Here is a 14,477-nt window from a genome sequence, read left to right as displayed (position 1 = left end):
TAATTTTAAATCATAAATGTTTGATAACATCAGCCGGATTAGTTTTTAGAGTATATACCCGGTTTCCTAAGTTTACCAATTGCATACAACTAATGATATAGAAAGATGATTAAGGTAGAAATTGTCTGAGACTAAAAATAAAATTAGGTCACTTGAAAAGATGGAAGGTAGGATAGGTAGGTTTTTATTACCTATACCAATTAGGTTAACAATATTACTTTGGAAAAATGGTTGCATTTAAATCAAGTGTGGGTTGCATTTAGTCACTGCTTTTTCCCGAGTTCTTGTTTTTAGCTGAGGAAAGATGCAGCAATGAAGTGAATTCTTCAATCTATGGATTGAAATTTTAAGCCTACGAATAGTGAATTGCTTATTATTGAGTCATTGACACAGACATTTCAGCATAAGTAATGGAAAATTCTGTCTGGAGGTAATACGTAGTGGTTACATCCTGAAAATACTAATTAAATCGCGCAATGTTAGATCTCAGAAATAACACATCAGGGCCGGCTCTGAAGCCCGTCAACTTGTGCGACAGCACAAGGCGGATAATATTTTAAGTTGCCGGGGAGTTGGATTTTGAGGCCTACAATTTTTTGCTAGTTCGAAATTCGAAGAAACACGCACAGAAACAACGAAGTTAACTTCCCCTGAATAAAAACAAGAACCCTAGAGCGGACCTCAAACTGTAATCGAAACAAACGAGTGCTAGAGAACTTAAAGTTTGGCTTTCCATACGATTTCAGGTTAGTTTAGCTCTGCATTCATCATTCAGAAGTTATAAGTGTAACTCCATCTAACTTAGAGTATGTGTTTCCGTTACTACTTATGTTAATTAATTTGCCATTTTCCTAGTTCAAGTTGACTTCGTTTCTAAGTATCCAAATAATTTGGGTTTTGTTTTTCATAATTTTTCAGTACTACATGTTATTTCTTATTGGCAATGCTAGATGACTCATAGTCTCGTACTAATCCATGTTCATTGCTCAGGGAAAAGACTAGTTTTCAAGGAGGATAGATGGTATAAAGAGAGAAGGTAACAGATTTTAATTTTATTTCCTTTACTTTGATACAATATTTTTTTAGTCTGCATTCATTAAGAAAATCAGTTTTCAGCTCCTAGTTGTACAGTGTATGGTGCACAAGTTGGTGGCTTGACATATAATGAAATCCCTAAATGGTTTTCAGGTAGTGTTTTACGTCTTGGACAATATAATCTGACTACATGAGGTTAGACACCAAAAACTTTAGTTGTGTATATGTTTAGTAATGGATCATGGGACTCCTAATTCTCTGTTCAGATATGTCTCAATTATCGATTAAGCTGTTTTATTTTTTTCTTGCTTTAATGAAGGTATGCAAAGAACGACCTAGAGCGAGAATACCAACATAACATTGCTGAAGTGAAAAGTAATCGACTGGCAGCTTCGATTTTTTTTGGGTATAGCTTAGTCCTAGATTTTCCAGTTTCATTTCAGATGTTTTATGCTACACTTTACCATGTCATTGATTTGTTATAAAGTAGACATCATTAAGATCTATATAAAATATCTTTTTTGCATCAAAAGGCGTCTCGAGCTCTTTCGCACAAGGTCATGAAAATGGCAGAGACGGCCCTGTAAGACATTGTTATGAAAATGAAAGATTAGATTTTGATTATCCCAATTTTGAAGGACCACTACACTTATTACAACTTTATTACAACTCTTGAGCAGGATCCAAATCGAACAAGTAGGCAAACAACCCAACAACAAGAACAAGTAGAGAGTTAACTTGGATAGTGACACGATTAAGATTAAGAGAATTATCAGAAGTTTCAGAAATTGTAAAATACGACAGGAATGTATTACAATTAGTAAATTATAATGATAAGGTTTGCAGTACATAAGATTAAACCAACATGCCCCGACCCTCTGCACTGAGCTTTGATACTTGAAGCCTTTTTTTTTTTTGATGCTTTCAACTGTTGCAACTTCTTATTTATCTTCAACCTGCACTGATCATGTTCCGCTAGTTTAGATCTAGCTCTTACCTCATCTGGATCTATTTTGGATTGTGGGCGCACATTAAAATCCATTGGTGAAGCTTCTGGCCTAGAGGTATGTTGGTTGGAAGACGATTCACCAGAATTTCTCTGCCTTGTAAATTCATCAACATCGTCATCTCTAGAGTACCATATTACAGCTTTGTCAATTTTCTTTTTCACCATTGGTCTCCTGCAAAGTACTCTGTCGTCTTCATTATATTTCATGCTATCTTCAAACCGTGTGCTCTTGTTGAATATTGGTCTACTCCATTTATCAATCAAGTCTTTGGCAAGTTTTCTATTACCTGCTCTCTCTTCATCAGATCTTGACAAAAACATAATGACCTTTCCAAGACCACTATTCTTGAGCTGCTCCCTCCTCCCCTAGTCCTCCAGATCAATACGAAGTTAATATTTCTAAAACTCCAGTTCGGACATTTATGTTGGGTAAGCTTCCATCAGGAAGTGGTTCAAGCCAATTCTTGTAAAGGGTTAAGACCCCACGATCTAAGAACTCAAACTGCAGTTGTTTCTTTGACAGAACATTAATTAGAAGAGGCAAATTGATGATTTTGTTGATGGCAGGTTTATTCTCAATATTCAATTCAGCATCTGATTCTGCCGCAATTTCAAGCTTTGCGATAATTTGTTCGACTTCTAAACCCAATTCCACACGAGACTTCTCAGTTTTCTTCTTTTTCCTACTGCAACCTTTGAAGAGCCTTTCCTATTGGATGTATATTCTAGTATATTCTTGTATATTTTGTATATATTCACTTACCTTGTTTGAGAGATATTCACCTCTCTTAGAATATCTTCACAAGATTTTTGTAAATCTAACTCCTTTATATAGGAGTCCTTGTTATCAACGAAAGACAGAAAAATCACAATCCAATTATTCTTCTTGTCTCGTGTTGTTCATCTTGTCTCGTCTTGGGTTAGAGAAACCCTCATGGTATCTTGAGTCCGGTAGCAATGTCTAGTGTTTTAACTTCAACGTCCTCTTCACCTAAAAGCCAGTCCTCTATATATGCTCTAGCTTCAAATGATGGACCAGGAACTATCATCACACATGTAGTTCTCAGAGGATCGAATTATGAAGAATGGGCTAAAGGGTTTCGTATTTCTCTGGGTGCGAAACGAAAACCGGGCTTCATTAACGGTAAAATCTCTAAACCTTCTGTTGATTCTTCTGACCTGGATGACTGGTGGACTATAAACTACATGATCGTTGCCTGAATTTTTAACACAATTGATCCAGTTCTTCGTTCCTCAATTTCTTATCGTGACACCGCATTCGATTTATGGGAAGATATCAGGCTTCGTTTTTCTCTTGGGAATGGAATAAAAAAATTTCAGCTTAAATCTGATGTCGCCGGTTGCAAACAAAAAGATGGAGAGTCTATACAAGACTATTACGGGAAGCTGAAGAAACTCTGGGATGACATCAATGACTTTGATGCCTTACCTTCTTGTCAATGTTCCGGTTGTACTTGTGGTCTTAATGTGATTCTTCGTACTCGACGTAACAATGATCAGGTACGTGAATTTTTAATGGGTCTCATACCCTATTATGCTAATGTTCGTTCTAGTATTTTGGGCACCGAACCACTTCCGCCTCTGCACACTGTGTACTCTCGTCTCATCCAAGAGGAAGAGGTTCGATCTTATACTCAGCCAAAGGAGGATATCGTTACTCCAATGGCTTTTATCGCTCACGGAAATAAGCCACAAGGATCGAAAACAGGAGCTGCCAAACCTCCATTGAAGTGCACCTATTGTGGTCACAATGGACATCTTGAGGATCGTTGTTGGGAGAAGCACGGATATCCAGATGGTCGCCAGCCCAGACGTCCACCTGCGGCTACTCTCAAAACCGAGTCACCAGCTCACCGTAACCAACCAGCAGCTAAGGCAAACGCTGTCGTTGGTGAGATGCCAACTACAAATCCTGTTCGTCTCTCTGGTAAGCGTGGTCACATCTGGATTGTTGATACAGGAGCCTCCAATCATGTTTGTTGCGATGACAATTTGTTTGAATCTTGTCGTAATATTAGTCCTCTTCAAGTTGGTCTGCCTAATGGTGTCAGCATACAAGCAACCAAAATTGGGATTGTGAAGTTAAATGACTCTATTATATTGCACAATGTGCTGTTCGTTCCTCAATTCACATGCAATCTTCTCTCCGTATCTCAATTTTTATCTTCATCGCATGCTAATCATGCACAGAAGAATATTATCAGTGTTCAGTTCACTAATTCTGAATGTGTTATACAGGACCATACTTTGAGGACGAGGATTGGTATGGGTAAGCTCATGGATGGGCTGTATTGCTTGATGGCAGGGATACCAACTCGTGTCAACGTTGTGTTAGAGAAGATTACTACAGAATTATGGCACAAACGGCTTGGTCATCCTTCTATCCAAGCTTTAAAGTCTCTACCTCAAATTGATCGTATTGATAGTCAGTTAAATTTTCATGCTTGTGATGTCTGTCATAGAGCCAAGCAAACTCGTACTTCTTTTCCATTGAGTAATAATATGGCAGTTGATTTATTTGAGTTAATTCATTGCGACGTTTGGGGGCCTTATCATCCAAATCGTGCCTGTAACTCGAGATATTTTTTAACCATTGTTGATGATTTTTCTAGATGTGTTTGGGTGTATTTGATGAAAACCAAAGATGAGGTACCTACCTTGTTAACAAATTTTTTTGCACTGGTTGACCGACAGTTTACTCGAAAGGTTAAGACTCTACGCAGTGACAATGGAACTGAGTTCAAAGGTCTCTTCTCTTATTTTCGAAACAATGGCATTGTTCATCAAACTTATGTTGTTAATACACCACAACAAAATGCTAGGGTGGAAAGGAAGCATCGTCACATTCTTAATGTTGCTCGTGCACTACGTTTTCAAGCATCCTTACCAATCGATTTTTGGGGTGAATGTGTCCTTACCGCTGCCTATTTGATTAATAGAACCCCTTCTCGTGTTCTTCACTTCAAGACGCCTTATGACCTTCTTTATGGTTCAGCTCCACCTATTCACTCTCTTGGGGTATTTGGATGTCTCTGTTACGCGAAAAACCTCAACCTTTGCGATAAATTTGACAGTCGCAGTCGTCGTTGCATATTTCTCGGCTATCCATTTGGAAAGAAGGCCTGGCATCTATTTGATCTCGACACAGGTCATTACTTTCAGTCTCGAGACGTACATTTTATTGAAGATACTTTCCCGTTGGCAGATAACGATGAGCTTCTGAAACTACACTCATTGTATTCTGATGAGGTCACTGAACCAGTTACTAGGAATTTGTCTGACAATCATTTTGAAGCTGAATACAATGATCCACATGTCTCTGGTGGTTCTTCTTCCGCTGCTATTCCCTCGCCTGATGCTACTGCACCTCCACAGAATAGTTCCAGCATTCCGTCAGACTTCCTGGATGTTGTACAAGACACAACACATATCGCTGATAATGATGTACATGCGATTTCTCAGACAGCACCTGCTGTAATTGATACATGTTCTGCTGGTGAGGATACTGATTCAGCACTGTCTCATGCCTCTTCTTCTGCTGTACCTGCGTCTGGTACAGAATCTGTTACTCGTTCTCCCACCGAAACTGCAAATAGTCGAGATCATCACAGTATAGTTGCAGACGAGGAACTAGGCCGGGGTAAACGTACAAAATTTGAGAATGTCAGGCATAAGGATTTTGTTCACTGGCAGGGTGTTTCAAAACAGTCTAACACGACCTTGGTTTCCCCTGAAGCTTCACCTATACCAGTCAAGTCCTCAGGTACTCCCTATCCTATAACTTATTTTGTGAATTGTGATGCATTTTCTGCTGCACATCGTATTTTTGTTGCAGCTATTTCAAATGATGTTGAACCCAAATCATTTAAAGAGGAAATGGCTGATCCACGATGACGTCAGGCAATGCAGGCTGAAATTGCTGCACTACTCTCCAATGGTACATGGACAATTGAAGATTTGCCTGCCAACAAGTCTGCAATTGGTTGTATGTGGGTTTTTCGAATTAAGCGAAAATCTGATGGCTCGGTTGAGCGCTACAAAGCCAGATTAGTCGTTTTTGGAAATCATCAAAAGGAAGGAATTAATTTCACTGAAACTTTCGCTCCTACAGTAAAAATGGTTACTGTACGAACTCTTCTTGCGGTTGCTGCGATAAACAACTGGGAGTTAGTTCAAATGGATGTACACAATGCGTTTCTTCATGGTGATTTAAATGAAGAAGTCTTTATGCGACTTCCTCCTGGTTTCAGTAATGGATTATCTGGCAAAGTCTGTAGACTTCGTAAGTCTTTGTATGGTTTACGCCAGGCTCCCCGGTGTTGGTATGCTAAGCTAGCAACTGCTTTGCGTACATATGGTTTTTCTACCAGTGCTTCTAATCACTCGTTATTTCTTTATCGCCATGGAAATATTATTATGTATATTCTAGTGTATGTGGATGATCTTGTTATTGCTGGTAACAACAAAGATGCTATTTGTTTCAGGAATATCTAAGCAGATGTTTTCATATGAAGAATTTGGGGAAATTAAAATATTTTCTTGGCATTGAGGTAGCTAGAAGTTCCAAAGTAATTTTTCTTTGTCAGCGCAAATATGCTCTAGATATCTTGGCAGAAATAGGCCTTCTCGGTTCCAAACCAGCTAATATTCCCATGAAAGAGAATCATCGGCTGACTCTTGCATCAGACTCGCCCGTGCCTGATCCTGCTCGTTATAGAAGGTTGGTGGGGAGAATGATTTATCTCAATCTTACACGGCCGGATCTGTGTTACTCTGTTCATATTCTTTCCCAGTTTATGAAACATCCAACTCAATCACATTGGGATGCTGCACTTCGAGTTGTGCGCTATTTGAAATCTAGCCCTGGGCAAGGTATTTTACTTCGAGCTGATTCCAAGTTAGTTCTTTACGCTTATTGTGATGCAGATTGGGCTAGCTGTCCACTTAGTCGTCGTTCACTCACGTCTCACTTTATCTTTCTCGGGGGTTCTCCTATATCTTGGAAAACGAAGAAACAAACCACAGTTTCTCGTTCCTCAGCCGAAGCAGAATATCGTGCTTTGGCTTCCACAACTTGTGAGATTATATGGTTAAAAGGATTGTTACGGAATTTTGGTATAGGACATATAAAACCAGTTTCGATTCATTGTGATAGTCAAGCTGCGTTACATATTGCTAATAATCATGTCTTTCATGAACGAACGAAGCATATCGAGATTGACTGTCACTTTGTGCGTGATGAAATACTTCGAGGTACTATCCTTCCATCTTATATTCATACTACCTCTCAACTAGCTGATATTCTGACTAAAGCTTTGGGTCGTCAGCAGTTTCAAAATATTCTTCTCAAGATGGGCATTTCGACTCTTCATGCTCCAACTTGAGGGGGGGTATTGGATGTATATTCTAGTATATTCTTGTATATTTTGTATATATTCACTTACCTTGTTTGAGAGATATTCACCTCTCTTAGAATATCTTCACAAGATTTTTGTAAATCTAACTCCTTTATATAGGAGTCCTTGTTATCAATGAAAGACAGAAAAATCACAATCCAATTATTCTTCTTGTCTCGTGTTGTTCATCTTGTCTCGTCTTGGGTTATATAAACCCTCATTTCCACTTCATCATCAACTTTTTTAGCCCGGGGAGCAACGGGAACAAGTAGTTCAGCATTACTTCCATAACAGTCAGAAGGATCCACGCAAGTGTCATTTATAAGGTTCTCTCCACCAGCAATTGTTGGAAAATTGACACTAAAACATGGTGAAGAAAAGAATGTTGTCTCTGGGTTCAAGGCTCTAATAATAGATTCTTTTCGACAATTATTCGACCCTTCCCAATTAGATTGACGAGTACAAATAGGTCAATGAATATTGCCGTCAGGATACTTGAATCCCTACAACAATGTTGGATTCAAAGCTTGTACAACCTTGACCCAACCAAGAACACACAGGTTTTGATTCTGATGATGCTTGTTAGAGAGAAAACAGAGAGAGTTTTTGATGTGTTTGAATGGAAAACAATGACGCAATTTATGGAGAGTTTAACATCCGTTGAAGATGACTCTTCATCTCCAACATGCATCTTTTCAGTGCGAATAGACATCTCTTCCTACAATGGTGTTTGTTGGGAAAACGATGTTTCTGTTCGGTTTTCTAACTGTCATTAGAAACCCTAAATCAGAAAAAAAAAATTACGAGACGTTGTGTCGCACTCTGTATAGCGCCTACAAATTAAGGGTTTGTTGAAAATATCCAACAACAATAACACTCCACAAATCTTTTTCAAGTGCAGAATCAACGCCATTATTATTAACCTTTGAAGAAGAAGATTTTCCTGAACCTACTTTCTCACTCCTTCCTTCAGATTTCATCTTCTTATTTTCTTTCTTTCCATACCCAACACTACTCGAACTTTTCCTCTTACAATCCTGCTAATGTGCATAACCCATGACTATTGATTCTTAAAAATTTCTTACTAAAATATTTCCTATTAGTGAAGGAATTGATTGATGAAAATTTCTGATGGAGTACTGGGGTTTCAAGAAAATTTCTAAAAGAAACGAATGTGGAGGACAGAAAATTTGGGAAAGAAGAATAAGTAAATTAGGTTCCACAGAATTATGAAAGGTGAAATATATAGAATACAGGTTTCCTATTTTGGTTTGGCTTTTGATAAACGCGGCTACCGGGAAACTACTTTCCTTTCCTTCGTTCGCAAGAAAGATGGTTTCAAGTGGGATTTTGCCTGAATGCTAATAACTGGCGCTTTTGAGTGTAATGTTGCTTAACAAAAATCAATGGCCAGCGTACATCACTGAACCGTTGGTATATGTTTTCAGACGCTTGATTATGTGCTGGCTTGTCTAAGGGTCCCCCTAAATCTGTTTGAAGCACGGCACCATCTAAAATCAAGAATTTGTTTGATTTGTTTCATTTGCATTCGGTTGTAGAACAGGCCCTATCCCAGTAACAGTCGAATCAAATTTGCCAATCGTTTATGCAATTCAATCCATGTTAATTCTAATAGCGAGATGCCTTTTCCCCTCAAATATGCCCGAATTTCCTGCATGCCAAGCATCAGTGCATAATCCCAGCTCCGACTGCCACAATCTGGGCATCTTTTATGGCTTCTTCTTGTATGCATCAGACATTGAGACCCAAAACCAATAATTGATAGCTGAAATTTGAAACAACATCAAACGTAAGAGAAATCAATATCATATGGAACAGACATCATGTTCTGCAGAATCATTGTGGAGACTTTCTTCGAGAGAAACGTAAAGAAAATTCTATTAAACGTAGCATTCAAATGGCAATAAAGGAAAAAAGCTCTATGAAGTTCTGGCTTTTGTCAATTTTAAAGTTAAAGATCAACTTGCAATGTTTATGATTGTTCAACCAGACGAAAAATAAAACTACCAAATAAAAAAAAAAAACATAAATCACCAATCGGCTATAACTCGTCCTTTGGATTAGCGAGTTGATCAACAACTGGACTACTCGTGCCATCACCATTAGCATTTTCTTTGTGACTGCGGATCTTTTCCATAACTTCTTCCAGAGGAGGATCACCAGGCCTTCTATGAACTTGATCACCAATTTTGACCTCATACGCCTCGGATTGACTCAATACAAATTCAATCAACTCCATTATATCTTGTCCTTTCTCCATAGTAAACATAATTGTACTAATATCAACTCCCATGAACTTAACATCAATAGATCCAGTTTTCATAACCTTACTCCATTTCATCGCAATCTCACCGACCATATCGGGTGTTCGACGATTAGCACCGCCTAATCGGAGCTTAACAAAACCAAAAGAAGGCCCTGTGGGACGCTTCATCATCTCTGATTGAATCTCTGAAAACTCCATATTTGATAAATCTAGCTTTGGTGGATCAAATTCTTTTTTAGAAGGTTTCTTTTTACCCCAATTTTTCCATTCTTCATCTTCTTCGTCATCAATTACATCATCTAATTCATCTGGGATTGAGATTTTCCCTCCCTCTGCAACTTTAATGAAATTTCCAACCGTTTGGGTAGCGACAAGCAATGTAACAAAAATAAAGATGATAGAAGGGGAGGATCTGATCATTTTTCTGTTCATCTCTTTCGTTTGGGTTTCTTTCAGTGAAGAAGAACTTCTAAACTCTCTGGAAAGGATTTGATTTGAGTTGGGAAATAGACAGATGGGATCTTTCACGCATATGAAGATTTGACTTGAGTATGTTGTCAGTCATTTGTCATGACCGAGAAATGGGGTTTCAGCATTTGACGCACTGGATTAAAAAGATATCAAACGCAAAACAAAAAGAGAATGATGCCCTCACGCAGGATCGAACTGCGGACCATTAGATTAAAAATCTGATGCTCTTCCACTGAGCTATAAGGGCACATGTTAGGTGCCGACGTGGTGGGTTTATTTCTCGGAAGTACAAAGCAAACTTGAGGTACAAAAATTTCTTGATGGACCGTCGGAAAAACCATCACTCACATTATAGTTTTATTCATGTAGGTTTTCATGGCATTTAGCCCAAATTTACCGTTTCTCAAAATAGATTCATTTCTTTTGTTTTATCTGGGAACTTTTTTTTATTTGAGAATACAGTTTTTCTTATGGTTTTTTTGGAAAATTGCTCTCTCTATCTTGTGGGAATTGAACAACTACCATCAATTTGGTAGGCTTTTTATAATTGCCCTCTAGGGATATATCCAGAGAGAGCTTGTTTATAAAAGCGTATCTAAAAAAACAACATTTATTACACTCCTTTATTACCGAGGTTATTAATCATGTCCAATCTTTCTTTCGAAATAAGTTTTTTCTTAAGCAACTAAACCGTTCCTTTATTACTCTTATACCTAAGATCAAAAATCCTTTCTCTCCTAATGATTTTAGACCTATTAGCTTAACTAATACAGTTTATAAAATAATTTCAAAATTTTTAACTAATCGGTTAAAAACTCTTCTTGACTATCTTATTTCGCCTTTTCAATATGCTTTTATAGCAAATAGGCAGATTCGGGATAATATTATAATTAGTCATGAAATCTTACACCCTTTTAAAACCCGGAAGAAAAATAAAAATGGTTTTATGGAAATTAAGCTAGATCTCTCAAAAGCTTTTGATAGATTAGAATGACCTTTTATTCTTTCAGTCTTTAAAAAACTTAGTTTTTCTGAAGTCTGGTGCCAGTTAATTTTTCAATGTATTAGTACAGTTTCTTATTCTGTCTTAGTTAATGGCTCACCTGGTGAGGATTTTTATCCAACCAGAGGTATTAGGCAGGGAGATTGCACATCACCTTACATCTTTATTTTGTGTATGGAAACTTTATCTCAACTTTTGATGAAAGGTGAGACTGATAAAATGATTCAGGGTTTTAAACTAAAGAAGAATAGTCCTTCTATTTCCCACTTGTTTTCGCTGATGATTGTATGCTTTTTTTTTCAAAAGCTTATTTATCTTATGCTAGAAACCTAATGAAGATTATAAATTCTTTTACCAAGGCCTCTGGTCAGGCAATCAATTTTGAGAAATATGGTTTTTTCACTAGTGCTAAGATACATCATAAGCATGTGAAGTTATTATCAAAAACTTTAGGGATAAAATTTTTGAGCAGTTCTGAGAAATACCTTGGTACTCCTTTGTTTGTTAAAAGGGATAAAATTAAGTCTTTTCAGTTTCTTATAGATAAGTTCTATGCGAGATTAAGTAATTGTGAGAGACCAAATCTTAATGGTGCTGGTAGAACTGTTATCACAAAGCATGTGCTTTCTAGTTTGGTTGTTTATCATATGTCGTGTTTTTCATTTCCCAAAAAGATCACTCCAAAAATTGACTCAATTCAAAGAATGTTTTGGTGGTCAAAGAAAACCCAAGGCGTGCAACTTATTTTCGTTCTTGGAAAGATATTGGTATGTCTAAGTTAAGTGGTGACCTAGGTATTAGAAACTCTTATGCTACTAATAGGGTTCTATTGCTAAGCTGGGTTGGAGACTCTGTAAAAATCCAGATCAGTTGGTTTTTTGATTCTTAAAAGATAAGTATTTCCCTAATCAAAATTTGTTGGAAATAGATAAAGCTACAGATACTTCTTCTTGGATCTGGAAAGGTATAGTTAATAGTTTGATTTTCTTAAAAGCTAATATTGTGAGTAGAATAAATGATGGTACCTCTACAAGAATTTGGTCTTCAAACTGGTTACCATTTAGTAATTCGCCGCCTGTTACGATTAGTCCAAATTTTAATGATTACCTTTTGTTAGTGAGTTTATAGATATGTTCAGAATAATTCTTGGAATATTGGGCTTTTAAAATTTTTGTTCTCTCCTGATGATGTTATTAAAATTAGGTATCTAAGAATTAATATTCGTGAAAAAGATAACATTTGTGGACCCATACTAAAAGTGGTGTTTTTACTATTAAGACAGCTTACAAGGTATATATGAATGAGTCAAGTTCAGTTGAAGATGCATCATTTTGGAAAAAAATTTGGTCTTTAGATTGTCTTCCAAAAATTAAATTCTTTATATGGAAAGTTTTTGCTCAGATGTTGCCGGTAAACTCTACCCTTAAGCTTTATAATCATGCTGTTGATGACTGCTGCCCATTTTACATAAATGATGTGGAAACTGTTATGCACTTGTTTTTTCTTTGCCCTATTGCGTCACATATTTGGTTTGCTTTGTCTCTGTAACATTTGGTTATTACTGATTATGATTGGGTCGAAGATATATTTGGTTTGAAAATGTTTTAGGGAAATATCCTTATGTTGTTAATTGGCCAAGTATTGGGGCTATTGTTATGTGGTGTGTTTGGAAATTAAGATGTGATGTAGTTTTCAGAAGTGTTTCAATAAATCTTGATAGAGTAATTCTGGATACTAGAAGATTAATCAACACTTATATTGCCCCCTTCTCAGTTTTCTAAAGCTATTAGAAGGGATGTTAAAACTCCCATTCAGTTTGTTGATTATATCATGTTCATAGATGGTTCCTTCAAGAATTTTAACATGGGTGTGGTTATTATTCTCTGTGATAATGCATGCAGAGTAAAGAGGAGTATATTGGACTTTGGACTGAGTACAGATGCAGTTGGTGCTGAGGCGACTGATCTAATTTTGGCTATCTTCTGGGTAAAGGAGATGAATCTGTCTAAAGTTCTTCTGGTTAGTGATTGCCTTCAGTTGGTGAATTTTGTTAATGGAGGCAATGTTGTTGTTGATTGGAGATGCATTGATCTCTTAGACGACAATCGGCTTTCCGTTTCTAGTTGTAATAGTTTTAAATTTGTAATATTAAGCGTCTCAAGAACAAGCTATCTGACCGTCTTGCACGTCAGGCTAAAAAGTTCTGTTTAAAAGATATTTGGGTTTCTCTTCCTCCTTTTTTGGACAGTTTGATGAGGAAAGAGCCAATAGTTGATGTCTGTAACTATCTTTTGTGTTAATGCATCGATGTTTTTCTCAGCAAAAAAAATCTAAAAAAAAATTAAATATCTTTTATACGCTAATTTATGTTAATATCGTCATTGTGGTTTCAGTGAGATTTGAGATCATCTACCATTTTTTCGATGAATTAGTGAAATTATTAGCAACAACAACAGAAATTGATTTTTGTTATTGTTTTTTATCTGCTAATTCAATTTGAAAAGTCAGAGAGACATATAACTTTCGCATTTTGATTCATTGAAGCTCAAGAACTATTTCAAAATTCGAGAAATCACTAGCACCAACATTTGAAATTGATTTTTGTTGTTCTTCTTTATTTGATTATTTTGATTTGAAGATTTAGAGAGAGATATAACTTTTGCATATTCATTTCATTGAAGCTCAAGACCTATTTCAGTTTAACAATTCGGGTATAGCGATTTCGAAGTATATTTTGTATGGAATCAATTTGATATCTTTGTTTATTTCGATTTGGTTGACTCGAGATTTTTGATTCATCTCTGAAACAATTACGATTCAAATTTGTTTTTGGTATATGTTTTTGATGTTACACACATTTTTGTTATTATTTTTTGTTTTAATATTTCCTGGATGTGTTTGAATTAAGTTGATGTTTTTGGATATGTATGGATTGGTTAGTTGATAAATTATTTTTAATAGTTTTTTTTTTTTGTTGATGTTTGTTTTAAAGGATCAATGTTATGAACGTAAATGAATGATTTTGCTGGTTGTTTTTGGTTTATGTTGTTTTGATAAAATAAAGTTGTTACAGTTGTGCAACTTACGTTTTTCGGCTTCAGACTTTCGGGATTCACACTAAAGTTATACGATTTGTATTTCTTCATGTAATTTAGCTTATATTAGTTGATGAATCATTTTGGTGATTGATATTTTGTGTTGACGTAAGCGAATGGTATTTGTTGGCTATTTTGTTATAGGCCGTGTTTGATCAGT

At 36.5% G+C, this 14,477-nt stretch overlaps 1 protein-coding gene, 1 long non-coding RNA gene, 1 other non-coding gene and 1 pseudogene across 3 annotated transcripts; 1 reads left to right on the top strand and 3 right to left on the bottom strand.

The window, feature by feature from the left end:
* Positions 1 to 680: 680 nt before the first annotated feature.
* Positions 681 to 1,420, top strand: LOC113318695. The gene is made up of 4 exons (XR_003344768.1): positions 681 to 746; positions 991 to 1,036; positions 1,189 to 1,230; positions 1,355 to 1,420. It is a non-coding gene; the product is annotated as an uncharacterized LOC113318695 (long non-coding RNA).
* Positions 1,421 to 1,890: 470 nt separating this feature from the next.
* On the bottom strand, positions 1,891 to 8,441 carry LOC113315542 (annotated as a pseudogene).
* Positions 8,442 to 9,217: 776 nt separating this feature from the next.
* LOC113319355 lies at positions 9,218 to 10,399 on the bottom strand. Its single transcript, XM_026567624.1, has 2 exons — positions 9,517 to 10,399; positions 9,218 to 9,247 (listed from the first exon to the last, which is right to left on the bottom strand). The coding sequence occupies exon 1, from the start codon at positions 10,178 to 10,180 to the stop codon at positions 9,524 to 9,526; it is 657 nt and encodes a 218-aa protein (XP_026423409.1). The 5' UTR covers positions 10,181 to 10,399; the 3' UTR covers positions 9,218 to 9,247; positions 9,517 to 9,523.
* Positions 10,395 to 10,466, bottom strand: TRNAK-UUU. The gene has a single exon. It is a non-coding gene; the product is annotated as a tRNA-Lys (tRNA).
* Between the last annotated feature and the right edge of the window lie 4,011 nt (positions 10,467 to 14,477).

This window comes from Papaver somniferum, chromosome 10 (assembly GCF_003573695.1).
Source record: "Papaver somniferum cultivar HN1 chromosome 10, ASM357369v1, whole genome shotgun sequence".
Lineage (NCBI taxonomy): Eukaryota > Viridiplantae > Streptophyta > Magnoliopsida > Ranunculales > Papaveraceae > Papaver > Papaver somniferum.
The sequence above is the reverse complement of the archived record's forward strand: the minus strand, read 5'-3'. Positions and strand labels throughout refer to the sequence as shown.